Source organism: Myotis daubentonii, chromosome 16, assembly GCF_963259705.1.
Source record: "Myotis daubentonii chromosome 16, mMyoDau2.1, whole genome shotgun sequence".
NCBI classification, from domain to species: domain Eukaryota; kingdom Metazoa; phylum Chordata; class Mammalia; order Chiroptera; family Vespertilionidae; genus Myotis; species Myotis daubentonii.
Window position 1 is genome coordinate 45,919,095 of NC_081855.1, and position 25,261 is coordinate 45,944,355.

At 60.3% G+C, this 25,261-nt stretch overlaps 1 protein-coding gene and 1 long non-coding RNA gene across 3 annotated transcripts; one reads left to right on the forward strand and one right to left on the reverse strand.

Annotated features, from left to right (window-relative positions):
• Positions 1-1,037: 1,037 nt before the first annotated feature.
• TMEM92 (transmembrane protein 92) lies at positions 1,038-7,814 on the reverse strand. Of its 2 annotated transcripts, none has more exons than XM_059670656.1 (5): positions 7,686-7,814; positions 3,906-3,928; positions 3,206-3,286; positions 2,843-3,041; positions 1,038-2,633 (listed from the first exon to the last, which is right to left on the reverse strand). In XM_059670656.1, exons 1-5 carry the CDS (start codon positions 7,752-7,754, stop codon positions 2,520-2,522), a joined length of 486 nt encoding a protein of 161 aa, XP_059526639.1. In that variant the 5' UTR covers positions 7,755-7,814; the 3' UTR covers positions 1,038-2,519. The 2 variants fall into 2 exon arrangements, with proteins under 2 accessions (XP_059526639.1, XP_059526640.1); XM_059670657.1 differs by having other exon boundaries at positions 3,206-3,283; positions 7,686-7,808.
• A 117-nt stretch (positions 7,815-7,931) lies between these two features.
• On the forward strand, positions 7,932-11,481 carry LOC132218839 (uncharacterized). Its single transcript, XR_009449287.1, has 3 exons — positions 7,932-8,887; positions 10,207-10,512; positions 10,557-11,481. It is a non-coding gene; the product is annotated as an uncharacterized LOC132218839 (long non-coding RNA).
• Positions 11,482-25,261: the final 13,780 nt, after the last annotated feature.

Sequence of the window (25,261 nt, forward strand, 5' to 3'; positions counted from 1 at the left end):
TATCCATCTGAGGGTGTGGCTGAGGTGGAGCGGAGGAAAGGCTGTAGAGTCAAAGAGGTTCTCTGAACTCTCTTCCCTCCCCACTTGGGAAACACCGTATCTGAGCTAGAAGGGGGAAACCTCTGCATTGTACAAACAGGGCAACTGAGACGAGGAGGTGCTGGGGGCAGAAATGAACATGTCGGAGCCGGAGTTCTGAAACTCAGGCCCCTGGTGAGGTTAGATTCTTGTCATCCTCCTCCCAACTTCCCACCACGCAGAGCTCCGTTTTCTTTCTCTGACCCTGGAGCACAAGGTCCTCCCCCATCACCCCAGCATGCCCCCTGCGCACAGCTTTTCCTGCACTCCCCAGTCCTCTGGGGAGTCCCCTGCAGAAGTTCAAGTCCACAGATGCAAGGACCACCTTTTTGGTGTCAACCAAGCTGTGTGTATCTTTACAAATATCTGATGGCAGATCTTCACATTTGTTCATTCACTCACTCAGGTGATCATTCATTCATTCAAGTGAATCCATCTTTTTAAAAAAATGTTTTTTTAAACTGATTTCAGAGAGGAAGAGGAGACATAGAAACATCAATGATGAGTGTATTCTCAGCTGCCTCCTGCACGCCCCCTACTAGAGATCAAGCCTGAAACGCAGGCACGTGTCCTGACCTGGAATTGTGACCTCCTGATTCATAGGATGACATTCAGCCACTGAGCCCCAACGGCCGGCCAGGCGAAGTGATTCCATCTTTTATTATTCATTCATTGGGTTTGAACTGTTAAACCAAGCAAAAGGAATGACACCCTCAGTCATTGTGAAATTGCTTATCCACCCACCCAACCAGCCAGACATCCTATATATACTGTGTGCCGGTCAGCCCGTAGGTTTCGCGGACGGGCATCACAGGCCCTCACATGGTGGTGTCCAGGCTTCCCCATGTCCATTGTGTATCTAGTCCCTGGGTCCCACATATGTCAGGTGTGCATCACATGTCTGAGTTCTTCTAGTCTCTTCCTCATAGCAGGGCTGATAATACATGAATTACTGTCGATCAAAGTTCACAAGGTGAGCCTTTATTAACTTCCAAAGCTGATTCCATGAAAGGAATCTTTCTTTAAATTTGTAAAAGCCATCTTGCTCATGATAAAAATACAGACAATGACAAAGCATACAAAGTAAAAAACTTCCTTACAACTGTGCTCCCGCTGAGGCCGTGGCAAGCAGGAACTCTCGGCCAGACAGCCTGTTCCCGGCCTTGTGGGGGCTGGCTGTGCCATGCCCCCTGCCCCCCACCCCCTGCCTGGGTCCTGATGCCCCAAGGCTGGGTAAGGCTAGGTCCTGGCCAGCACACCAGGGCCAGTTCCACCTCGGGTCCTCCCAGGAGCTTGGCCAGCGCTGCCGCCTGCCCTCTGCCTGTGGAGGGAGGCCAGCATTCCTGGGCTGCAAGGTCAGCGTGCAGAGGAGGAGCCCAGCCCTGCTGGAGCCCCGAGACATGGGCATGCTCTCTCTCACGCTGCCTGTGCCATGCTAGGCTCTCAACTCCACACTCTGCTACAGACTCCCTGGGACCCAGGCCCCAGCCAGACCCCGTGCTGCCATGCTTTCCTCTTAAGGGTTAAGCGCACAGATGGGACTGGAAGAAAAGGGCGGGTCTGCCCTCCAGGAGATTCCAGGGTGGGGCTGATCTCGGGGAGGCCCAGCCCTACAGAGGGCCGGCCTCCTTGCTCCCCTCCCCCATGGGAGAGTCAGGGAGTGCAGCTCTGTCTCCCCAGGACACAGTGGGAGGATGGGGTGTGGAAGCACACACTGGTCACTCCCACCCCATCCCCAGCAGCCTGTCCAGGCTCCTGAGCACCCAGAGACCTCAAGGAACTGGAAGTCAAAGCATCTGTAAAGATCCTCTCCTGGAGGGTGGCCCACGGATGTACTGTCTTCCCAGGCTTATTGTCAACGTGATCCCTGAAGACTCATCTTGGTGGGATTTGGGGCGCAGAATGGCACCCCCTAACCCCCCAGTTTCCCAGCAGAGTCTGGGCTCACCTGCACACATAGCCAGAGGCAGATTAGCAGCAGCAGCAACGAGCTAATTTAGTGAGTACATGTGGGGGGGTAGGGTGGGATAGAATGGGGCCTGCTCTATTCTGGTAGAACTGGAGATGGCTCAGCGCGCACACGGTCGGATCTCCACGGTACGTAATCTTCACATCTCAGAGCCGCTGTCCGGTTGAGAAGCGGGGCGCTCTCCACCCCTCAGAGCAGCCCAACTTACTGCCAGTCCCCTACACCCGCTGACACTTTCCTCTTGGCAGCCTCTTACTTGGGTTGGGGGTGGTGGCTGGACACTGTTGCTCAAGCCCAGCATTTGGGACAAGAGAGACAGCTGGGGTGGGACAGGGGCAGGAGAAGCAATAAGTTAAATCCAGCGAGGTAGCAGGCTGGGCGGGGGCGTTCCGGGGGCCCCAGGCCTCTCTGGCTTGATCCAGGAGGTGTCAGGAAAGAGGTGGCCGAGGCAGGATTCCAGGCAGGAGGTGGTTCAGAAGGCTGGGTTGTCAATGCCCCTGGGGACCCCAGAATGTTCTTCAGGCCTGGGGCTGTAGGGAGGGGGCGGCTCCATGGGGGGCAGGCCCAGGTCTGGCTTCAGAATAATCTGCAGGGAAAGGAGGGGACACAGAGACGTCTTAGGGCCTGGCACTGGCATCGCCACCCGCGGGTACCCGGGAAAGGGGTGACCCAACGCTGCTGCAGGACACGCGCCGGGGTAAGGAGGCCTCCACCGTTACTGCTGCTCTGAACACCGGGACAGTAGGGAGAGGCAGGAGGCCCAGGGGCAGGACAGGGATTAGGATAGACACCCACCTCACTGTAGGAGGGTGGGGGCTCAGGGATGGGCACCCCGGTGACCCTCTCTGTGGGGATGACGGTGGGCCGCTCTGGGGGCCTCGTGGGATCCATCCGGGGGTCCGGCTCCTGCTCTTGGCAGCTGCGGCAGAAGCGCTTAGCCAGGCCGCAGATGCACACGACGGGCATCAAGGTCAGGAAGATGATGATGAAGATCCTGGGTGAGGAACCACCACCATCACCCTGAGCCTCCCGCCATCCCCGCCGCACCCCCCTCCCTCCCCTGACCTACACCCGCCCCCAGGCCAGGAAGGCCCGCCTGTCCTGTGTGGTCCAGGCCCCTCAGAGGGCTGTGCCCAGAGGAGCTGGCCTTGGGCTCACCTAAAGGGACCGGAGAAGAGGTCATACTCCTGGCGGCAGCAGGTGTTCCCGCAGCACCTGAATCCTTCAGGGCAGGAGCTTCTTGCGGGGGCAGAGAGAGGCCGTTACCAAGGTGGGGAGGCAGTAGCATCACAGCCTCCCCAAAGCGCACCCACACACTCAGGACACACGCCATGCCCCTTGTGGGGTGAGGGCAGGGGCCCCCTCTGGGCTCAGTGGGAGGAACCTGGGGCCGGGATCAGAACCTGGGTCCAGGGGCATCGCCCTGCTGGCCTTGTGCACTTGGGCCAAGTCATGCTCCTTCTGGGCCTCCCTTTCCTCATCTACCAAATGGGTGTAGCGAGTGTCCTAGCATTTCCATACAAAGGTCGCAGTTTGCCCCCCACTCCCAGGGTCCCCTCAGAGGGGAGAGGGCCAGACTGTAGTAAGAGGGAGGGGGTCGGGACTGTGGGAGACCCAGGAGGGTGGAAGGCATGTGGGCTTCAGAAGGCCCACAGTGTGAAGCTCCCCCTGGGGGGGCTGGGGGGGAGCGGGAGGGGCAGTCTCCTTCCCTGGGAAGGGGTGTGTGGGGATGGCTTCTGGCTGGAAGGGGAGAGGGTGAGGGTGATGGATGTGCTGCTCCCTCCCATGAAGGCAGGCAGGACAGGTTTGGGGTGTCTCCTCCCCAGTTTGGAAGTTATAGCCCAAACCCCAGACTTACAAGGGGCCACATCTGGCTGCAGCCTGTGGAAGAAAAGAGGCAGAAGTTAGAGGTCATAAACTCAGATGCTGCCCAGGCACCGGACAGCCAGCAGGTCCCCAGCAGATCAGCATCTTCCCCCCAGCCTGCTCTCCACCTTACTCCGCCAGGCCCCCAGGTCAATGATGGGAGCCCTGGCTGCCCGCTGGAGGCCCCAGCTCTCCTTCCTCTCCTTCCCCTCCCCCCACCGTACTCGCTGCTCCCCAAGTCTGTAAGCTCACGCCCTCTTACATCTACAGTCCAGGACGCTAAACTCTCCTGCTGCCCACCAGAGGCACTCCCCACACTGCGGGCAAGTTTCTAACCACAAAAATCTGATCACCCGCAACCTTGCTGTCGGGAGTTCCCTGAGCCCTGACCCCCAGCCACCAGCCTGAGCTGCCCTCTCCCCTCCTGCACACACACCCACTGGGAGTTCCCTGCACACACCTGGCTGCTTTACACCAACAGGCAGGGGCAGGCCCTCTTCCCCAGGCCGTCATGGTCTGCTGAACCCCGTCCCTTCCTCAGATCCCTGCCTGGCAGGGCTCCCCACTCTTTGAAGCCGCCCGACCCTCCTCTCTGGGACCAGCCCCTCTCTCCCCAGCTCTTCTGCAGGCATCCAGGGTGTCTGTTCAGAATGTCATCCCATTAATAGCAACGATGTGTATTGCTTGGAATATTCTTCCCCCAGGTATCTGCAAGGCTGGCTCCAGCACCTTCCTTTCTGACCATCTTACTTAAAATGACATCACCTGCGCCAAAGCAGTCCCCGTCCCTTGCTGTGCTTAATGTTTCTGCATAGCTCTCGTCAACATGTAACATGCCATGTATTCCCTTTATCTTGTTAATTGTGTGTTTCCTGGGTAGAGCATAAACTCTACAGGGCAGAGATTTCGGTCTCTTTCATTACTGTTGAAAATCCAACAATATTGGCAGAGGGAAAGAGCATTCATTGATTACCTGGTTTCACGTCTTCCCAGCCACTCCCAGACTGGGTTTGGGGAGGAATGCAGCGATGGGAACATAGAGGGAATGGGAGGTTATGTCACCCCCGCCTCCCGGGGACAAGCAACCAGGACTCAAGAATAAGAAGTGAGGTCCGGCCAGCATGGCTCAGTGGTTGAGCGTGGACCTGTGAACCAGGAGGTCTTGGTTCAATTCCTGGTCAGGCACATGCCTGGGTTTGGGCCTCCATCCCCAGTGTGGGGCGTGCAGGAGGCAGCCGATCAATGGTTCTCTCTCATCATTGATGTTTTTCTCTCTCTCCCTCTCCCTTCCTCTCTGAAATCAATAAAAATATATATATTTTTTAAAAGAATAAGAAGTTAACGTTGGTGAGACCATCCTATCTTCATACCTTTTCTTGAAATATTCCAGTAACATCACAATTGCTAATGACAACAACAGTAAAGCTAAGAATACCACGGACAGCCGATGGTAGTTGCACCGATTCCCCCTTTGGGTTCAGTCCCATGTGAGTACCAGCGTCTCACAAGCCTTGGACAGTGGGGACGGGAGCAGCAATGAATCCCTGGGCAAGTGGGCCCAGGGAGGGGGAGGACCACACAGCACAGAGGGGCCACGGCAGAGTTGGGGCAAGACCAGGGGGTCCAGACACTCAGTGGCAGCCCCTTCCCCATCAGATCCCAGCCCCTATCCCTCCGCCCTCTGCTGGCCCCCAGCTAAGCAGAACAGATATGAACAGCTTAATAAGTCTGCCCTGAGTTCCTGTTTGGGAGGGGTAGGAGAACTCTCAGATTTCTCTTCCCCATACACCAGGGGGTGGTCTTGTCTGAGGTGGTCCAGAGCCTGAGTTCTATCAAGCGTCAGGATGACCTTGGGGAACCTCAGCTTACAGTCATGTGCTGCATAAGCACGTTTGGTCTACGATAGACCACACAGACAACAGTGGTCCCATCTATCTATCTATCTATCTACATAAAACCCTAATATGCAAATTGACCGAACAGTGGAATGACCTGCGGAACGACCGGACACTATGATACGCACTGACCACCAGGGGGCAGACACTCAACGCAGGAACTGCTCCCAGCCCACAGGCCCCGACCGGTGGTGGCAGGTGGTGCCAGGCCAGCCAAGGTGGGTGCAAGTGGGGCCCCTTGATTGCCCCGCAGGTTGCCTCGCAGAGGGAGGTGACTGGTGGCGGTGGGGGACAGGGCCGGCGAGTGGGCAGTGCCAGACCAGCCAAGGCAGGTGCAAGCAGGGGCCCTGATCGCCCCACAGATGAGCCCTGCTTGCTGGCCAGGCCAAGGGACCCTACCTGTGCACGAATTTTGTGCACCGGGGCTCTAGTAAGATTATAATGGAGCTGAAAATTCCTATTGCCTAGTGATGCCATAGCCAGCAGAGCCACTTCCAGTCCTGCAAGCTCCACTCATGGTTAGTGCCCCATACAGGTGTAGCATTTTTAAAATGGTTTCTACTGTATTTTGACTGTACCTTTTCTATGTTTAGAAGCATAGACCCTTACACTGTGTTACAGTTGCCTACAGGATTCAATACCGTAACATGCTGTGCAGGCTTACAGCCTAGAGCCATAGGCTATACCATACAGCCTGAGTAGGCTATACCCATTGTCGTCAAACCGCGGCTCGCGAGCCACATGTGGCTCTTTGGCCCCTTGATTGTGGCTCTTCCACAAAATACCACATGCGGGCGCGCACGTACAGTGCGATTCCATGCACAGAAGTCGGTATTTTGTGGAAGAGCCACAATCAAGGGGCCAAAGAGCCACATGTGGCTCGCGAGACACGGTTTGCCGAGCCGCAGTCTGCCAACCACTGGGCTATACCATCTATGTTTGTGTAGGTGCACTCGATGAGGCTCCCACAACAAAATCACCTAACAACGCAGCCGTTGTTAATCAGAGCAGGACTTCACACTGTACTTACGGGTGAATTGGGGACATTAGCAGCACCTGCCCCCTGAAGATGTTGGGAGGAACCCACAAGAGGATGCCCAGCCTAGTAACTGAGGAGTGCCAGGGCTTCGGGGGGCAAAGCGGCCCAACAGCGCAGCCGTGTGAATGTGCCCTGTTCTGGGAAGCCAGCCTGGCACTCCCCTTGGATCTTAAACGGCAGTTAGAAATCTGTCTTCTAGACTCCCATCACAGAGCTGGGCAGCCCTTCCCATCACTGGGGGTGTGAGAGAAGGGCGTGCCTCCCCACTGGCAGAATCACAGATTACATTTCCGAGTCAGCCTTGGGTCAGGCAGCCAGATCCAACCCCCCCAGGAGGCTGGGCTTCCACCCCCACTCCCAGAAAGGGACTAAGGAGCACGCGCTCCCCTAGGGCACAAGCAAACAAACAGCCCAGAGAAGGCCGGGACTTCCCCAAGGTCACCCAGCACCGGAGGAACAGAACGGGGGAGACCGGCTAGCCCGGCGTCCGGACCTCAGTTCCAGACAGTTCCCGCTCTCTGACGCACCGAGGAGCGGGAAGGACTATCCCAGGCTAAGGTGCGGGTCAAAGTCCCCGCTCACACAGAGGCGCCAGGTGCCAGGTGTCAGATGGTGGTGGGCGAGGGTCCCCCAAGGCGAAGGAACCCCGGCCTTTTCAGGGCTTCCCTCGGCTGCCCCCACCTGCACCTCCCCAGCAAAATGAGAAAGGAAGTGGCTCAGGGCGTGTGGTCACGAGGAAACCCTAACAATGGGAGGTGGTGACCCGGCTCCAGCAGCGGCCCCGGACCCCCACAGGCGGACCCCGACAGTTCTAAAGCTTCACCTCCCGATGGCTCACCTGTTGGAGGCCGGCCAGCAGGCCGAGCAGCAAGGAGGGTAAGAGGCGGAGGACCCAGGCGTCCGACATCCTGGCGTTGGGGCCACTGAGCTTCCGTGTGTCAGGGCAGGAGGGGAGGAGGGGAGGAGAGGCGGGGAGGCGGGGCGGGGCGGGGCGGGCCCGCGACCTCTCCCACGTCTCCACCTATGGGGTCCCGCCTCGGGTGCGCCGCGAGAGGCCGGCCTTGGGGCGGGGTGGAGGCGGGAAGGAGAGCGGAGAGGTCCGGGTTGGCTTTGGGGAATTGGGAAGTAGACGAGGTTAATTGAGAAAAATTGTGGGGTCAGTTCCAGACTGCTAAGCTACCCCTCCCATCTCCCACCACTGCCCCACCCCGAAGTGGCCCCCAGGCTGAAGGGGGGTGCGGCGCCGGGAAGGGGGGCGAAAAGATGCTGGGGGGCCCCTGGCAGTCCCCGCACACCTGGCCTCCTGCGGGGCAGAGCTGGAGGGGAAAGGAGTCTGGAGTGGATTCAGGGTATTGTATGGGGGAAAGTGTCGCCCCCACCCCCATTTTTTTTCTTTCTTTCTCTTTCTCTTTCTTTTTCTTTTTTTGCCAAGAAGGGAGGAAGAGGCGGCCCGGCTGATTGCTGGGGACGGAGGACGAGGAGCACGGCCCTGGGACAGCCGTGTCCCCCCACCTCCCTACGTGCACTTCCTCCTTCTGACCGCAGGGGCCAGGAAGGCCCCCGAGTTTGGAGATTTGCCACGGGGTCCGAAATGGGGCTGAGCGGCGGCCCGGGAGGCTCGGCGCAGGCGAACTGGTCCGCCCGGATTCCTGGGGAGACCCCGCGCGGGCGGTCCCAGCCCCGAGGGGCGGGATTCCCACGGCTCCCACCCTCCGCGGCCACGCCCCGGCCCCCGAGGCGTCCTGTGCTTCCCGGGTCCGGCCGGCAGGTGGCAGCATCGCCCAACCCGGGATTTCCCGGGAGCGCGGGACGCTGGGCTGGGACCTGGGACTTGGGGCTGGGTCTCCCACGCTCCCCCCCCAAACCTCCACCTCCCCTTGCCCCCCGGGAGCTGGCTGATGAGCGGGGTGGGGTGCCGTCTCGGGGGTGATAGGCGCAGGATGAGAGCCAGACGCCCACACACGGATGAGACCTGTGGAAACCGAGCGGGAGCTGGAGAGGTGAAGCCCGGACGCCTGGGGAGAGGGCGCCGTGGACATGGTGGGTGGGGTGCTGCTCTGGGCCTGGGGAAAGGGGAGGGTCCGGGACACGCTCAGTCCTGCAGCTGTGAGCCGTCTCCTGCTGGGTCTCAAATCTGATTCTGCCCCTGGAAGCGATGCCCAGGTTCGTGTGAAGGACAGCCGGCCCCCTTTTCTCGTCCTCTCACCACTGTCCTGTCTTTTATCTCTGTTTCTCATCTCTCCCAGTCCTGTTATCTCTGCTCAGTGTTTACGCTTCTTGTCTGCTCCCCATTCCTCCCAGCCCCTCTTCCTGTTTTAGTCTCCACCCGGTTTCTCTCCATTTCTCTGTGTCCCCTGTTTCCCATGTGTTTCTCCTTTCTTCCTTCGTCTGTTTGTCTCAGATGAGGAGTCTAGTTTTCTCTCTCCGTTTCCATTGACTTCCTGTGTCTCTATATGTGTTTTTTCTCACCAACTTTTTGGTCTCTCTCTGCCAGTATATCTTTCCCTGGTGTCTCTCTGTCTCTCTCATCTCTCTCTCCCCCTCTCTCTCCTCTTTCCCTGTCTCTCTTTCTCATCATCTCTTGTCCCTTTTTGGCCCCTAAGGACAGAATCTTCTAGTCTCCTGATCTAAGTGGAATTAGGGTCTGGCCCTACAGAATGACTTCTCTGTTCTCATGCTTGGTGACTCTGAGCTTGGAGAAGGGAGTGTGCATGGGGCGGAGGCACCGCTTCCCTCATGCCCCTGCAGTTGGCTCTGTACCCAGCCTGCCTCTCTGCTGAGGGGGACCTAGTCCAGAGTGCCCATCCTGCTATCTCCTTGGTGAAGTCATTGCCAACTTGGACTTCTAAGGCCTTCCCACCCCTGGCCTGGCCTCACTGCATCAGCACTCAAGGTTGGATGAGGGGGTATCTCCATCACACCTGCTGCCACGCTGCCCAGGCCCAGAGCCCTACCGAGGCGTGGCCCTTAGAGGAGGGGAAGGTAGGTGAGTTTAGGGGAGGATGATACCCTGGGGAGTGAGCTGGGGGTGCTGAAGAGGGCATGGAGGAGTTTGTGGGGTAGACGTGGGCGGCTGGGAGGGCTGAGGAAAAGGGACCAGGCAGGCACCAGTGCCCTGGGGATGGGCAGGAGGAGGGCTGGCATCATTCCCTCTGGCTCTCTGTCATCCACCTGACACAGGTCTAGGGTTGCCAGACAAAATACAGGGCACCCAGTTATATTTGAATGTCACATAAAGAATGGATAATATTTTCAGCATGCATATGCCCTGTGCAAAAGTTGGGATATATTTACACTAAAATTTATTTGTTTACCTAAAATTCATATTTAACTAGGTGTTCTGTGTTTTTATTTGTTAGATCTGGCAACGCTACCCACATCCCTGAAATGTCATAGAGCAGGCACCTGAGAAGAGCTGCTCCAGCCACTGGCTCACATCTCCGCAGTGGGAAAGTACGGCTCATGGGGAGGGGGCCAGAGGGCCTCTGGACCCTGCCTCTGGGTCCCCAGCTTTTTCATGACACAGAACTGCCCTTCTATGCTCCTTCCTGCAAATGGGGAGGGGAAGGGCCTGAGGTGGGTGGTCCCAGCCCAGGAGAGAACACTAACCCTTGTTGTCAGCATCCACCATGGCTCCCGGGGCCCCAGCATTCTTAATGGGTGAGGTCGGGTGGGGGCGGGGGGGGCCCCAGCATTCTTAATGGGTGAGGTCGGGTGGGAGCGGGGGCACAGTGGGACCCCAGACAGAGCAGACAGGGGGCTGTTCTTGTGTAGAGGCAGGAGGGTCGTGGACAGAGCCAGCATCTTCTGTTCAAGGCTTAATCTGGCAGTGGGAGGGGAGTGGGTGCATGCGTGCACGTGTGTGCTCAAGGCGTGCAAGGGGCAGAGACCTCATGCGGTCAGTGGGTCCCTCTAGATTCCACACCATTTCCGTCTGGGAATTCCCAAGAGCAGCAAAGTCCAAATGTCTTCATACACGCTCGCCACCACCCCGGCCCTTTCACTAAAGAACGAGCTGGTTGTGCCTCCTGCAGGGGCCCAGCTGGAAGGGCCTGGGAGGTCAGCTAGTCCACCAAAGGAGCCAACTGGAGCTCAGAGGGGTGAGGAGGCCAAGTCACACGGGACACTGGGGCTGAGTCAGGACCAGAACCACACGGGTCTCAAGACCCCACACTCAGAGGCAGCCTCAGGAGGCAGCTGCTGCCCCCGACGGAAGAATCCTGCCTGGGGACCTGGTGAAGCCTGACTGAGCCCAGCCCAGGCCCCGGGTGAGGGGGAGGAGCCAGGCCAAGTTCTGCTCCTCTCTGCCCACTCCCCACCATACTGTGGTGGCCACTCATATCCATAATGGCTTACGGCTGTGGGCTGGGATCTTTCTTTTCAAAGCCCACAGGACATTCTGCTCTAGCCCAGCTCTGCCTGCAGGGACAGTGTTCTGTTGTGTTGCTAAGTGTGCCAGTTACTATGGGGTGCTGTGTGGCCTTCGTCAAGAAACTTAACGTCTCTGTGCCTCTCTAAACGCATCTGTGAACGAGGTTGGGGGGGGTGGATTACATAGGGTCATAATAGGGATGAAACGAGCCCCTCGGTGTCTGGAATACAGCAATGGGAAATAAATGTTAGTTTAATAACGACATGCACTAAATGTTCTCTTGCTGGCAAAAGAAAGAGGCCCAAAGCTCCCTGTCTTCATTTCACATAGAGGCAGAGTGAGGCGACAAGGAATTAGGGTTTGCTTCCTCCTGAGAACGGCTCTCCCCAGAATGCTGGCTCACTATCTCCCTCTGCTGTCCGTCCCGTGTTCTGCATCCGACAAGGGCCAGGTCAGACCGGGCTGGTGACCTACTTCAGAGGGTGTTGGTATTGCCCACTCCTCCTAGGAGGCCACAGGAGGCCGGATGTGACAGTGGTGCTGGGACCAGACATTTGATAAATGTCCTCTATTTCTGGCTTGTCCCCCCCTTCTCCTCCCCCACTGCCTGGGTTGGCCTCATGGTGGGTGCCCGCCTGTCCCTCAGGCTGAGCACTCAGGGGGACTGGGACTCTGCTTGTCACGGGTGTGCCTATTGTCACTGCCCCCAGGCAGTGTGGCTCCCCAGGGCCATCACAAGCATCTTCCTAAGGCCTCCAGCCTAGGCTCCCCATGGCCTACTCTCTTGCTCCCTAATTTCCAGAGACTCCCCGACTTTTCTGCCTGAACAAAGCCCCATCTCAGGGAGGCCCAGCCCGGACCTGGCCTGGCAGTGTGCTCCTCTGCCCTGCCCGCATGTCCTCCAGCCACACACCTGACCCTTTCCTGCTCCCCTCTTTCCTGAGCTTGGGTGGCTTCCACACCCTCCCCCCCCAACACAATTCCCCAGACCCCTCCCTGAAACCTAACAAATTCTCACCCCATCTTCAAAGCTCAGCTCTAATACCCCCTCCTCCGGAAAGCCTTCCAGGACTTGGATCTTCCTGCAAGAAATGACTCTTCCCTCCCTGTTCACCCCCACCCAGGCCTTCTCTCTCCCCCTAGATGTGTGCACGTCCTGCTGTTCCCACCCGGCTGCGGGGGCTGGCCCGGCTCTGATTCAGCGCTCATTTCCCCACGGTGCTTTGTTCCGAGTAAACACTGGCTCTGTTGTCACTGAGCTGAAGCTGGTTGGGGACCTCCTGAGGTCAGGGGCCAGATCTCTCCAGGGAATGAATTTAGGGAATGAATTCCTGAAGTCCTCGGTGGGGAGCTGTGAGCTGGGGTGGGGGGGGGTGTCATTCCTGACTGACTGAACTCCCCAACTCCACTGGCTGTGTGGTTTGGGGAATCCACTCTTCTGCCTGCTGCCCCTCCCAGCTGTACACCGCCCCCTTGGTGAGTCAAATGGCTCCCTAGGGATCCAGCAGCTCCTAGGGGTGAGCGGCAAGGAATGCTTGGCCCGCTGTCCGCCTTCCAGGAGGGGCAGGATGCGTGGTGGGCTGCCAATAGGAATTCCTGGGCATGGGATCAGGGTCCGAATCTCCCTCCCAGAATCCCTCTGGAAACTGAAGTCCGCTGCCCCTCACTCATTCTTGGGGTGATGGGTAGGAGGGTGGCGGGTTGACTCCAGGCCTGAGCCGCCCACCTGTGGGCCAGGAGGGCGGAGGGAGCGTGCCACCTGCCAATTAGCGGTGCAGAGAGCTTGTTACCCTTATGAGCGGGTGGAGGAGCTGGACTAGTGCTCACCTTCCGAGGCTTAGCGGAGACAAAAGCGGCTTTGGGCAGCCATTGTCCTTCCCGAGTGTAGGTTTCCGGCGGCGGAGAGGGAGGCACCCCCCAGGGCCGGGAGGGAGAGGGAGGGGAGGCCAGGCTCCTGAGGGAGGTTGGGGTGGCAGAGGGAACAGAGAGGACCCAGGCGGGAGGGGCTGAGCCAGGACCAGGTTAAGGTCTTGAGAGTCCCCCAGCCCTGGTGGCCTCTCTCCGAGACTCCTTCTCCCCAGGGCTTCCGACCCCCCCCCCCCCTGCAGCCCCACTCCCACCCCCACCCTCACTGTTGACTCTTAGATGGGACCCTGTAGCCCGAAAGAAGAAAAGGCTTGAGGATCCCCTAGGGCCCCCACTTTCTAGCTCTGTTCTTGTTCTGCCCCTTGAAAGAAGGCTCGACTGCCCCCCCCCCCCCCCTGTCCCTCCGTCTCCGATCCAAATGTTACGGGCGGGGGATGGTGGCTAGACTTCAGGAGAACTTCCCGGGCCCAGCGAAGCTGCGAGTTCCGGCAGCCAGTGGACAGAGTAGCCCCTCTGTGGGGGGCCATCCTCAGGGGAGGGTCTGGGGGCGCAGAGCGCCGGGTGGGGAAGATGCAGCTCGGACACCCCGGAAGCGGATCGCTTCTCGGGGACCTGGGCGGCCGGCGCAGAGCGGAGGGCGGGGGCGGGCCGGCAGGGATCGGTTCTTCCGCAAACCTTCGCTCCTCTCAGCGGCCACAGCAGCTGGCCCCCCGCCGAGGACAGGCTGGGCTTCAGCTGGGCGCACGCACGCCGGTGTGGGCGTGTGCAGTGTGCCTGCCCGTGTGCAGACAGGGCACGCGTGCGTGCACACGGCCCCGCTCCGGGTGCCGATGTGGCGGCCCCGGCCCCGCCCCCGCCCCCGGCCGCCTTATCTTCCCGCCCGGAGGGAGCTGGGCTCGCGGACCCCCTCACCCCAGGGGCCCTGTTAGCACCTCCTCCTTCCCTTGTTCGCGCTTCGCAGCCCCTCTTCCTCCTCGGCCCCTGCTGTCCCCTGAGAGAGGCCCCGTGGCTGGCAGCCCAGTTCTCCTCTTCCGACTCCACTTCAGCTTCTATTTTCCAAAGCTTCGGGCGCCCCCTCCCCTCCCCACCCCTCCCCCGCGCCCCTACAGTTTGGCGCCCACTCCTCTTCCAGGTGGGGCACAGGGTGAGCGCCCCCATCAGGCCCTCCTGCCTAGAGGGGGGGAGGGGGGAGCGTGGGAGGGAGCCCAGCACTAGGGGCCCCAGCTACGTCCTGGGGCAGCTGTGCCACCCTCAGCAGGGAAGGGGTGGGGGAGAGGGACGGTAGAGCAGTAGAGCATCCTCTTTGCCCCATTCCCCCCCCCCGCCCCCCCGTGCCCATCCTGAGCTTGGGCTGCTGATGGGGACAGGGTGGTCCCTTGCTCCCAGCCGGGCTGTCAGGCCGCCAGGGCTGCAGGTTTCCTCTGCCGAAGGGCCCCTTCCCCGCCGGCTTTGATGTGTCTGCGAGGTTAGAGGAGGATGTTTGGCTTCGGGGCCAGGTGCCAGGATAAACTCCCTCCGCCTGCCGGGCCAAACCACTGCCTCCTCAGCGCCTGGCTCACCTCCTTCCCGGGCCCCAGGCCGGGCCTGGCTTCCCCCAAGGCCGGCCCTGCCCTGCCACCCAGGGGGTGGGCACCGCGTGGCCTGGTGGCATTTGCTGCTACTGGGGAGAGACCCTGAGGCTGGCGGGTGTCCTGTTGCGTCACCGGGGTGCCTGCTAGGTGACCAAGGGCCTGGCCCAGGTGTGAGCTGAGGGACCAGACCCCAGCTGTCAGTGGAGGTGGGGGTGCCATGGGGTTTGGAGGAGGGGCGTCCACGTGGAGTTGTCTGCATAGGCTTCAGCTCTTCCAGATGTGCAGCGGCTCCAGATGTGGGGATGACTCAGCCTGGAATGGAGGTGGGGGGCGGGAATCCAGGTCCACGGAGGGGGCTAGAGAGCAGGGGGAAGTGAGGTCCTGAGCAACTGCTAGGGGCTGCTCCCCTTCCCCTGCAGCCCCAGCCCCTGGGGCCTGCGGGGCGGAGGAGTGGTAGTTGCCCGCAGCTGCCCAGGACTCGCAGCCTTCAAGGTTCCCACCGTGAGCAGATGGGGAGAGGAGAGGGTGAGGCCCCCGGGCCAGGGGCCCAGAGACAGGCGAGAGGGGCAGAAGGCAGGGGGCAGCGAGTGGAAAGAGGGCCTGGCAGAGGGGGGGGAGAAGGGCAGAGACGGGAGGAGCAGCGTGTGTGTCCCCACTGTGGAGTGTGGGTTACATGGGGGGAAGGGGGAGCTGGGGAGAGCGTGGTGTGTCTGTCCATGGGGGGAAGGGGGAGCTGGGGAGAGCGTGGTGTGTCTGACACGTGTAAGAAGACGATGTGCGTGTGGGTGTGGCGGCTGAGGGTCTGGTCTCCATGGTCTGGATGACAGAGGAGGAAGGTGGGGGCAGCCTCTCTACAGTGATTGGCTGGGGGGGGAGGGGGGCTTGATGCTCTCTTAAGTGAAGCCACGTGTGTGTCTTTGGGGGCTGGGAGCGGGTCCCTTGGACCTGGGGGCATCCAGGCCAGGCCAGGGCGCCAAAGGCTTGGGGTCCCCCCCCTCCTCCAGCCTCCCTGCTTTCTTTGGGGGAGGCTCTCAGAATCCTTAGAGCTGTGGTTTCTCCCTGTGGGCCTCGGCTGGTGTGAGTTTTCTCCTGCAGGGCAGCTAAGGGGGCCCTAAAATTTGGGGAGCAGTGTCCTGCGGGCTGCAGTGCCAGGACCAGTGGCAGCTGGGCTGGATGCCCCTCCATGCACCCCCCCCCCCCAGCTCCATAGAGCCTCTGTCCTGGCATCCTCTTTGGCCTCCAGGTGGGTCTGCTGGCTGGGCCTCTGGCCGCTCCCTGGAGAGCCCCACCTGTGCCAGCCACCCATGCCAGGGTAAACAGGGCACTAAGTGTCTGGGCTGCTGCCCGCCGAGAGCTGGGCACTGCTTCTCCACAGAGGCTGGGCTCCCGCCTGTGGCTTGGGTTGTCTCCTCCAGCTAAATGACAGGTCTGATGCCCAGGCCCTATAAACAGTGTTTTCTGGGCAGGTGGGGGTCATGGGGACCCAGTGAGCAGACAGATAATCAAGTTTAATCAGGAGACGATGTGTCACCACCGCTAAGGGGGGCTGTTGTGACTCGCACCCCCACCCCATGCTGAGGGGCCCTTGACCGCCTCAGGCAGCATAGGAATCCTCTGTTCCCCAGGCCCACCCCACACACACACTCACACTCACACTCACACTCACACTCACACTCACACACACCAGCCCCTCCCCCAGGTGCCGGGCACAGTTCTTGGCACCCACTTCCAGTGTGAGTGCAAAGATGTCCCCTCGGTGGTGTCTGGGAACAGGTCCTGTTCCCTCTTTTTACTGTGGGTGGAGCCCAGAGAGGCTGAGCCCCAGCCCGAATCACCAGCATGAAAGATGAACTTGGATGTGTACATGGTCCTCAGACACTGCAGTACCACCGCCCACACTCCACCCGTCCCTGGCCATCTCCATCCCTCCTCCTGGGACTAAAGCCTGGAGGCCAGCTCCTTCCCAGGCTCTCCCAGCCTCTCCACTCCTTCCCTCCCCTCCCCTCTTCCTCTCAGCGCCTCTCCCCTCTCCTCCTCTGGGCTGAGTCCAAGTGCGGGGGGGCGGGGGGCACTTATTTCTCTGGACTCACCGCTTCCCCCCCCCCCACTCATATAGGGCAGCCAAGCAGGAGGAGGCCCCCCACCCCCCATGAGGGGCAGGTTATGGCCTTGCCTCTGGGGAGTGAGCAGGCGCCCAGGGCAGGGGTGGAGCACTCAGGAGTGTCATCCTCCTGGGCAGGCTGGGGGTCCTTCACCCACATTCCCAGAGGGGAGGGCCGAGGGCAGGGAGGGGGCCCAGGAGCCAGTGGGCAGTGGACAGGCATCCAGGCTCATGGGTGCCACGCGGTAGAGATGAGGGATGCCAGGCCCGGGGCCCCAGAAGTACCCCCTCTTCCTCCTCTTCCTCTCCTTCCCTCGGTCACGCTCCATCCCCGCGTGTCTGTCTTTGTCCACATTTGCGTTTCTCTGTGGGCGTACGTCTCTCTGCCTCCCACTCTCTTCTCTCTTGCCTCTCCCCTCTCCGGCCCTTCGTTTACTTCCTGAGGGGAGCAGCCCCTCTGTGGGAGCCAGGCTCCCAGAGTGGACGATGGCTTGGTCCCGGGAGGTCCTTGGCTTAAGCCCATGGTCTCACAATAGCCATGTCCAGCCCCCCGCTCTGTGCCAGGGTCCGAGAGACAGAGACGCCAGCCAGCTCTTCTTGGGTGCTATGAGGGGTGCCCTGCGTTCAGAACTGCTCCTCTCAGCAGCCGGGGGTGAGGGCTCGCTCTCAATATCCCTCTCTCTCAATTAATCTCACCCCCTCTTTTTCTTCTCTCTCAATTATCTCGCCCCTCTCTCTCCTCTCTTTCCCATCTCTCTCAATCCCTCTTTTTTCCTTCTTCTTCTCTCTCCCTCTTCCTCCCTCACCCCCTTCTCTGGGAGGGCAGCACCCCAGAAGGCTGGAGTCCGGGCTGCTTTCCTGGGGGGCCAGATGCCCACTGTGCTCAGGACAGCCCAGATCTCTGCTGTGCCTGAGAGTAATTGTTAGCATTGCCCCAAAGCAACCTGATTTAGACTCTAAATTCCTGGAGAGCCTCACAGCCTCCCCAACCCCTTACAACTCCCAGGAGAGCCGTGTAGCCAGCCTGGGCCTCGCCCAAGGACACCAGGGCCAGACAGCAAAGAGGGGAGCTGTATAAATATCCCATTTGGGGCGCCCTCCCCCCCCCACCCGGCATTGGGTAGGGCGGGTCTGTTTGCTGGAGAGAGAGGAAGGAGAGCTGTGGTCACCCCCAGGCAGCATGTAATTTAGGATTTATTTTGGGGCACTCTCTATAGCGTTGGGTGGGGCGAGGGTAATTTAAGGGTTTAATGGGGTGGGGGGATGGATGGACAGGGGAGAGGGAAGCCCTCCCACTCGGGCCTGGCTGGGAAGGTGGGTCCCTTCCAAGATCCCTGCTCCCCTTGGTCCCTGGGTACCTCCTTGGAGGCCCTCGCAGGCCCCTCCGGACCTGCCTTCTCCAGCAGCAGACGGGGTTTGCAGTCTCCCCCACGGCCTGGGCTCCAGGTGGTGGGTCCCAGCTGCACGGGGAGCCGCTGGTGGTTGAGAGACGTAATGATGGCTGGGGGTGGGGGGACAATGGGCAGCATGTGGGCAGAGATGACCCTGCCGGAGGGTCCCTGGGCTGGGAAGCAGCCACTCCTGGAGCTTGCTAGACGCTCTGCTCTTGCTCCCAGATGCCCCATGCTCCGCCCTTGCCCGGAGGTGCAGGGCCCTCCGTCTGATGGAGGAGACCCAGGCTCTGTCCTCAGGAGGCCTCGGTCTGAGGGGGAGAAGGGACACAGGCCCCGCTCTCACATGGCCAGTCATTATTTCCTGCGCCACCCCCATCATGATCTTAATTTTTAGTCTTTGGGACTTTAGAGTCTGTGTCTGTTCCGGGAGCTGGAGCTCCGTGATGGTGGGGGCTCCGCTCTGTCTGTTACAGCATCTCAGCACCTGAGAGCACAGACTAGGAGCTCGACCAGTAGTTCCCAAATGAATGAGTGAGGACGCAGCGCTAGATCCCACAGCCCCTGGTCAAGAGGCAGCGGGGCACAAAGTCTGAAGTCTTTGACCTGCTCGTGTTCCAGGCCACGTGGTCTGACCCCTTTCCTCGCAGCCTTCTGCCCCCGCCGTGGCCCCACTCTGAGGCCACCGGCCACCGGCCACCCTGAGCTATTGACCACTGCGCAAATGTTGGGCCCCCTTGTCCACTTCCATCCCTTTCTCACCACACTCCCTCCACCTGCAATTCCTTCTGTTCCCATCGCCTCTTGACCAAATCCTGCTGGTCATTCAAGGTCCCGTGCAGTCACCTCTTCCGTGAAGCCTGCTCGGATCCCTCTGCCAGATGCAAACGCCCTCCCCTCTCACTCTGCAACTGGGTTGTTGTTTCACTCTTCTTTAAACCAGAAGCCCCTGGGGTCAGGCTTGCCTGAGCTGTCCCAGAGCCTGGCACCCCAGGGGTACTCAATCAGAGGGCGCTGAGTCACCCAAGGGACAGGTGGTGGTGTGAACTCTGGGTGATGCTCTGGTGAGGGGTGTATGTGATGCAGGGCTGGTGGTGCAAGGAGGTGATTTCAGGAGCCAGGAAGAGCAACCGGCACCTGAGTGGGGTGAGGGTGGCATGAAGTTTTCCTTAGAAACATTGACCCTTTGGGTCAGAGAGGAGGGGAGAGTGAGGGTGCATTGGGGTGGGGAGGCTGGGGGTGGGGGCAGGCAGAGGGGGGAGACAGGCAGAGGGGGATAGAGAGTGGGCAAGGCTGGAGGTCAGAGAGAAGGGAAGACTGGGGATCAGAGGAGGCAAGGAGCTCCTCGGACCCACGTGTCCCTTCTCATCCCACAGCACACAGCCCGCCTCGCCTCCTTTAAGAGCCTCTTGCCTCAGGGGCTTCGAGGCCCCTCCCTGCCCCGGTTTCCCTGCTGCCTCTCTGGCCACCCCTTCTCCAGCTCCTTTGCAAGCTCTGTTTCTTCATCGTCCCTCGGGTCAGACCTGGCTCCTTTCCTCTCCGCTTTCTCCAGGGGACCGCCACCCATCTGGCCACCTGGTGAGCCTGGCCCCTTGGATGGCATACGGTGTGTTGAAGTCACCGCGTTCAACAGCCAGAATTCAAACCAGAAACCCGGGCCAGCGCTTACCCCTCTGCCAACCGGTCACCAAGTCCCGGGACTCCTGCCTCTTACGTCTCTGTGCGCCTCTTCCCACCCCGCTGCCCGAGGTCTGGGCCTGGTGTCCACCACCTCCCACCTGGACCTCTGTGGCAGCTTCCTCGTGGCCACCCCGCCTGCATGCCGATCACGTTCCAACCCATCCTCCACACTCCCCCAGAAATCTTCCCAGAGCAACGCTGGGTCATGTCCTCCCACTGCCTGTACCCCCAGGGCTCCTTCCCAGCACCCACCCCTCTGCCGGCTCTGCACCTGGCAGGTGCTCTTCCTCAGGCTCCTCTTCATCCTCACTGACTCTGCGAAGGCTTTCCCCATGTTCTTCCCTCCGAGCGTGGGTCAGGAGTTTCCTTCCGGGGCTGCTGACACCTTCATTTCCCCCTCACAGCGCTTCGCTCTTTGCCCAGACACAGCTGCCCTTCACAAGGCCCGGCACCAACAGGGGAGGCGCCCAGGAATCGTGTGTGGATGGAGATTTACAGAGCAAGAAGGAAGAAGACCTATGGCTTCACCCCAGAGCAGGGCGTCTGGGGCAGTGGCGTGGGGAGGTTCCAGGGCCTGGAATGGAGCAGGAGGCCTTGGTTAGGGTTCTGGCCTGGGGCTCAGGGTTGAGGCTGCCCCGTCTGTACTGCTTACCCTGTGGGCGTTCACCTCCCCAGGAGACACACAGGATCAGCAGAGGAATCCAGCCCCAGGCCCCGGGTCCCAGGATGAGCCCAGCTGCCCACTGGCACCCACAGCATCTTCAGTGGCAGCCTGGGATCCAGACAAACTGGCCACAGCCAGAGATGACCAGCATCCCTCCGAAGTTCAGGGCCAGGCCCTGGAGGAGGACGCTCCCTGGCATCTGTGGACGGCCTCAGTGGACATCTTCTTTACAAACTTGTTTTCTACCTAAACAATTCCTAGGCAGCCCCAGCTGGGTGGCTCAGTGGTTGGAGCATCGTCCTGTGCACCAAAAGAGCTGCTGGTTCGATTACCATTCAGGGTGAGAATGGGAGACAACTGATGGATCTTTCTCTCTCTCTCTCTCTCTCTCTCTCTGTCCCCCTCCCTTCCTTATTCTCTCTCTAATATCAATAAACATATTCTCCGGTGAAGATTGTTGTTTAATTCATAGGCATTTTACTTCTTACTCCATACTATGTCCTTGTATATTTTAACATCAAACTAATGCTTTAAACCACTTACCTTTTGGGAGAAGAGAAAAGGACATTCTGGGAGACGAGGCGGATAATCGGGGCGGAGCTACTCTTGCCCTCTTCCTGGCTTTGGGAAGAGTGTAGGACCAGGAGCTACAGGCTCAGGTCCCAGGCCCCGCTCTGCCCACACGGATATGGCCGCGTCGTCCACAAAACGGGCCTTGCGCTGGTGGCGCTTTGGCTTAAGACAGTGGCCACCATGAAATGGAGCCGTGGGTGTGCAGACTGAATGCTTCACACATGGAGCCCTGGGTGCCAGGCTGGATGCCTGGGAGCCTGGGACTGCGGGGGGGGGGGGGGGCAGCAGGGAGCAGCGGGGGGGCGGGGGGCTGGTGCCCCCGCCTGGCCCCCATCTGGCTTCCCAGGAGTGGGCTGGGGGTCCCGGCAGCGGCCACCCCCATCCCAGGCTGGAGGAAAGGGTGAGCTCACCCTCTGGCCCCGGGAGAGCGAGCGGGTAGGAGAATAATTAAAATGCCAGAGGTTAGGAGGTGAAGTTACAATGGAAAGAATGAAGGCGCAGCATCGCTGCCGCCGCTCGCGGCTGCGTTTCCCACCCCACTCCGGCTGCCAAGCCCACATTTGATTTTTATTTCGGGAGCCGCCAGCACAGCACTTGGGAGGGAGCGGAGAACCTCCCTCCAGCTCCCCTGCCACGTCTGGGGCTGGGGCCCTGCACGGGGGAGGGGGCTCCTGGGACCCAGAGGAAGAGCCTCGAGGCCCCAGCCCAGGGCCCCACCCAGCCCTCCTCAGGGATCGGGCTCCAGGAAGGAGGGCATGGGGGACAAGAGTGGCATTGGGAGGCAAGGAACGGAGACCCCCAAAGAAGGAAGGCTATTCCTTCCTGTCCCATGAGCCTTTGCCCTTTCGCTTTGCTCTTTTGAAGGTGAGAGAGAGAGAACTCATCAGCTTCGGCTTGGCCCCTGCTCCACGCTGGGGACTTCCACTGTCTATAGGGGTGCACAGAGTGGAAGGGTTCCAACGCTGATCTTGTTCCTCCCGGCTGGCTCTGTGGTCCTGGGGGAGCTACTATCCCTCTCTGAACATGGGCTTCCTCTATGAAATGGGAGGGTAGGTAAGACCAGCATGTTCCAATTGGGCCCTGCCTTCCCCAGACCACCCTTTCCCGGCACCTCCCTGCTCTGCCCCATCAGGGACGGGGGAGGGGGGCAGCTGCTGGCCTGTCCCCTGAAGAGCGCTGAGCCCCCTCTTCCCGCCGCCGGGAACTACCGGGCCAGCTCACATTTTCCTGCTCTCAGCTTTCCCCGCGGCCGTAATGCACTCCAGATGGTTTCCCCATCGCAGCGAGGCAGCAGATTCCAGAGGGAAAGTGGTTGGGCTCCTCTCTGGGCTCCTCTTTCCACCGGCTGGAGAGGGGCCGGGGCAGGGACTGGGGCTGCTGGAAAGATGGGGGGTGGGGGGGAGGGAGGGGAGGTCTCCTCAGGCCCCCAGGGCCAAGTGAGGGACAGCGGACAGTGCGAGAGATGGGCCCGTGCTGAGGTGGGGCAGGCCCCTCCTCGTGGATTCCTGCAAGGCTCTTGCCCCCCAGGAGCCGCTCAGGGGGCTCGGGGCCGAGGAGGGAGGCGCTCAGGGTCCAGTGCTGGGAAAGAGCACCGTCCAATGAGCCAGACACAACTGGGTTCCAATCCTGCCTCTGCCACTTCAGGCTCGGCGACCTTTGACTTTTTGGAGCCTTAGGTTCTTGTCTGTGAAGTGGGGATGGTGGTTGTGACCCCGGGAACTTACAAAAAGACTTCCAGCATCCGCAGGTTTTCGGGAAGCACCCCGAGCTTGCCTGGGGACCTCTGAGCACAGTCTCCTCCCCCACCCCCCGAGGAGGAAGCCCCCTCCCAGTCCCACTCAGATCTCTCCTACAGCAGCTCCCCCGCAGTTTCCTCCGGGAGCCCACGGGGACTCTGGGAGCCTGTTTTGGGGACAAGCCCGGGAAGGGGGTGCTATGAGCCTGAGGCTGAACCCAAGCCAGTGCTTGCTTCCTCCCAGGCCCCAGCCCCCAGCTCAGCCTCTGGACCTTGCCCTGGGCCTGGAGAGCCACGTAGAAGCTGAGGGGGCTGGGAAGGGGGGCAGTCTTTCCCGGCCAGGCTGCCAGGCCCCGCCTGCCCGCCCCGCGACTCCCCTGCCAGGATGGCCTCCCAGCCACGCTCACCCTCTCCGCCTCAGCTGTACCAGGGGGAGCGCTTCGATTTTTCCACCAGAGGAGCCAAGAGCAAAATGAGTAACAAATTCAGCCTGGGGCTGCCGTCCCCCTGCCTGCCCCCACGTTAATGGAGGGGAGGGCAGGGTGAGCCCTCAGCCCCTTCCCTGCCACTCCCACCCTCACCCAGGACCCCCAGCTGCTTCAGGGCCCCAGGGGCAAAAGGCTTCGCTGGGGAGGGGAGGGGAGGACCCCACTTCCCATACTCACTGAGAGGCAGAAAGGCTGGGGCTCACCCTCGATGCTCCCCGCCCCCAGCCTGGAGAAGACATAGCGAGAGGCCACTTCCTCACTGCCCCATCTGCGGCTGAGTCCCTCATCAGAGGGGCGGGGACAGTCATTGCTCTCAGGTGCTCCTGTCTAGACAAGGAAATGGGACCTCTGAGCCCCCTCCCACGTATTAAGCCCCCTCTCCCTCCCCAGCCACCTTCTGCTCATGGAGCTCCCTCCCCCCACGGCCCCCCTCCCCCCCTGCAGCCCACTCACTGCTTCCCACTCTCTCCCCATGGCTCTCCCCTCCGTGGGCTGCCCTCTCTGCTGAGACCTCATCTCCAGCCGTTCCAGGAAACAGCAGCCCCGCGGAGAGGCAGGCAGTGTCCCACCCTGTCCTGTACCCCCGTGGCCCCAGCGTGTCCTCTCCTCACCCTGAGAGACGGGGCCCACTCCTGTCCAAAGCCCCCCTCCCAGGCACAGGGGGCCCCCACCTGCCCTGGCCCCCACCTGCCCTGGCCCCCACCTTGTTCTCCCGGTGCGGCCCACACCTCCCACTTGACGGTTTCCTTCCCATCTGCCCACAATCACACGCTAGTGTCTCTCACCACCCTACACCCCTGAACCCTCAAATCACCTTCCTGGCTCTCGCCTCCCTTTCCCAGCGGCACTTCTCAGAAGGGCTGTCTCAGCTGCCATTCATTCTTCAACCTGCTCCAATCTGGCTTACAGCTGAGACCCTGCAAAGGGCCACACCCAGGAATGAGGGAAAACTGGACCAGACCAGCGTCGCTGCATCGAGACCGTTTACCTGCACTGTGGCTGTGGACGGAAATGAAACGCTCCGTGGAAAAGACCATGTCCCCAGAGCCTCTACAACCTGCCACACACCACGTCCCCCTTTCAATACAAAAAATTGCCAGGCAGCTCCCCCCCCCACCCCCGCTTCCCCTCCTCCTCCTCCTCCTCCTCCTCCTGCTCTTTCTTTTTCTCTTTCCTTCTGTTCTTTTCAAGAACAGTTCAGTACAGAAGTGGGGGAAGAAAGGCAGTTGCCTATCACCTGGTTTGGGGGCTCAAGTGAAGTAAGGAGTGTGTCTTCAATGGGGGGGGGGGGCATCAGAGAGAAGAGAGAGAGAGAGAGAGCTCAATCACGTAGGCACATGGCCTTGGCCAGAATGTTGGTGCTCAAGCAGAGAAAGGGAGGGCATCCAAGTAGGAGAACAGCCCAGAACAGGAGCTCGGACCCTGAGAGTGAAGGGGACGTGTGACAAGGGCAGTGGCCAAGCACCAGGAGATGGAGTCCATGAAGGATGAGCAGGGCACCTCTAAAGGGCTGGGGCGGGGCACCCAGAAGGTGTGAGATGTCAGAGTCTGTTGAGGTGAGGAGCACATCCATGTAGGGGAGGAGGTGGCGGGGCAGCATGAGGCAGGGAGCAGTGGCAATGGGGCATCGGTTACCCACAGTGGGATGGTCCCAATACGTAAATTTGTTGAGGGAATGAACTAGGTTTCTTACTGTTGGCAAAGGATGTTATAAATATGGAAAGGCGGAACATTAGAATGAGCCCTGAGTCTGAGAAACGGTTGTAGCTCAGAGGAGCCTGAGGAAACATGATGACCACATATAATGTGGCATCCTGGATGGGATCCTGGATGGGACCCTGGATGGGACCCTGGATGGCATCCTGGATGGGATCTTGGATGGGACCCTGGATGGGATCCTGGATGGGATCCTGGATGGGACCCTGGATGGGATCCTGGATGGGATCCTGGATGGGACCCTGGATGGGACCCTG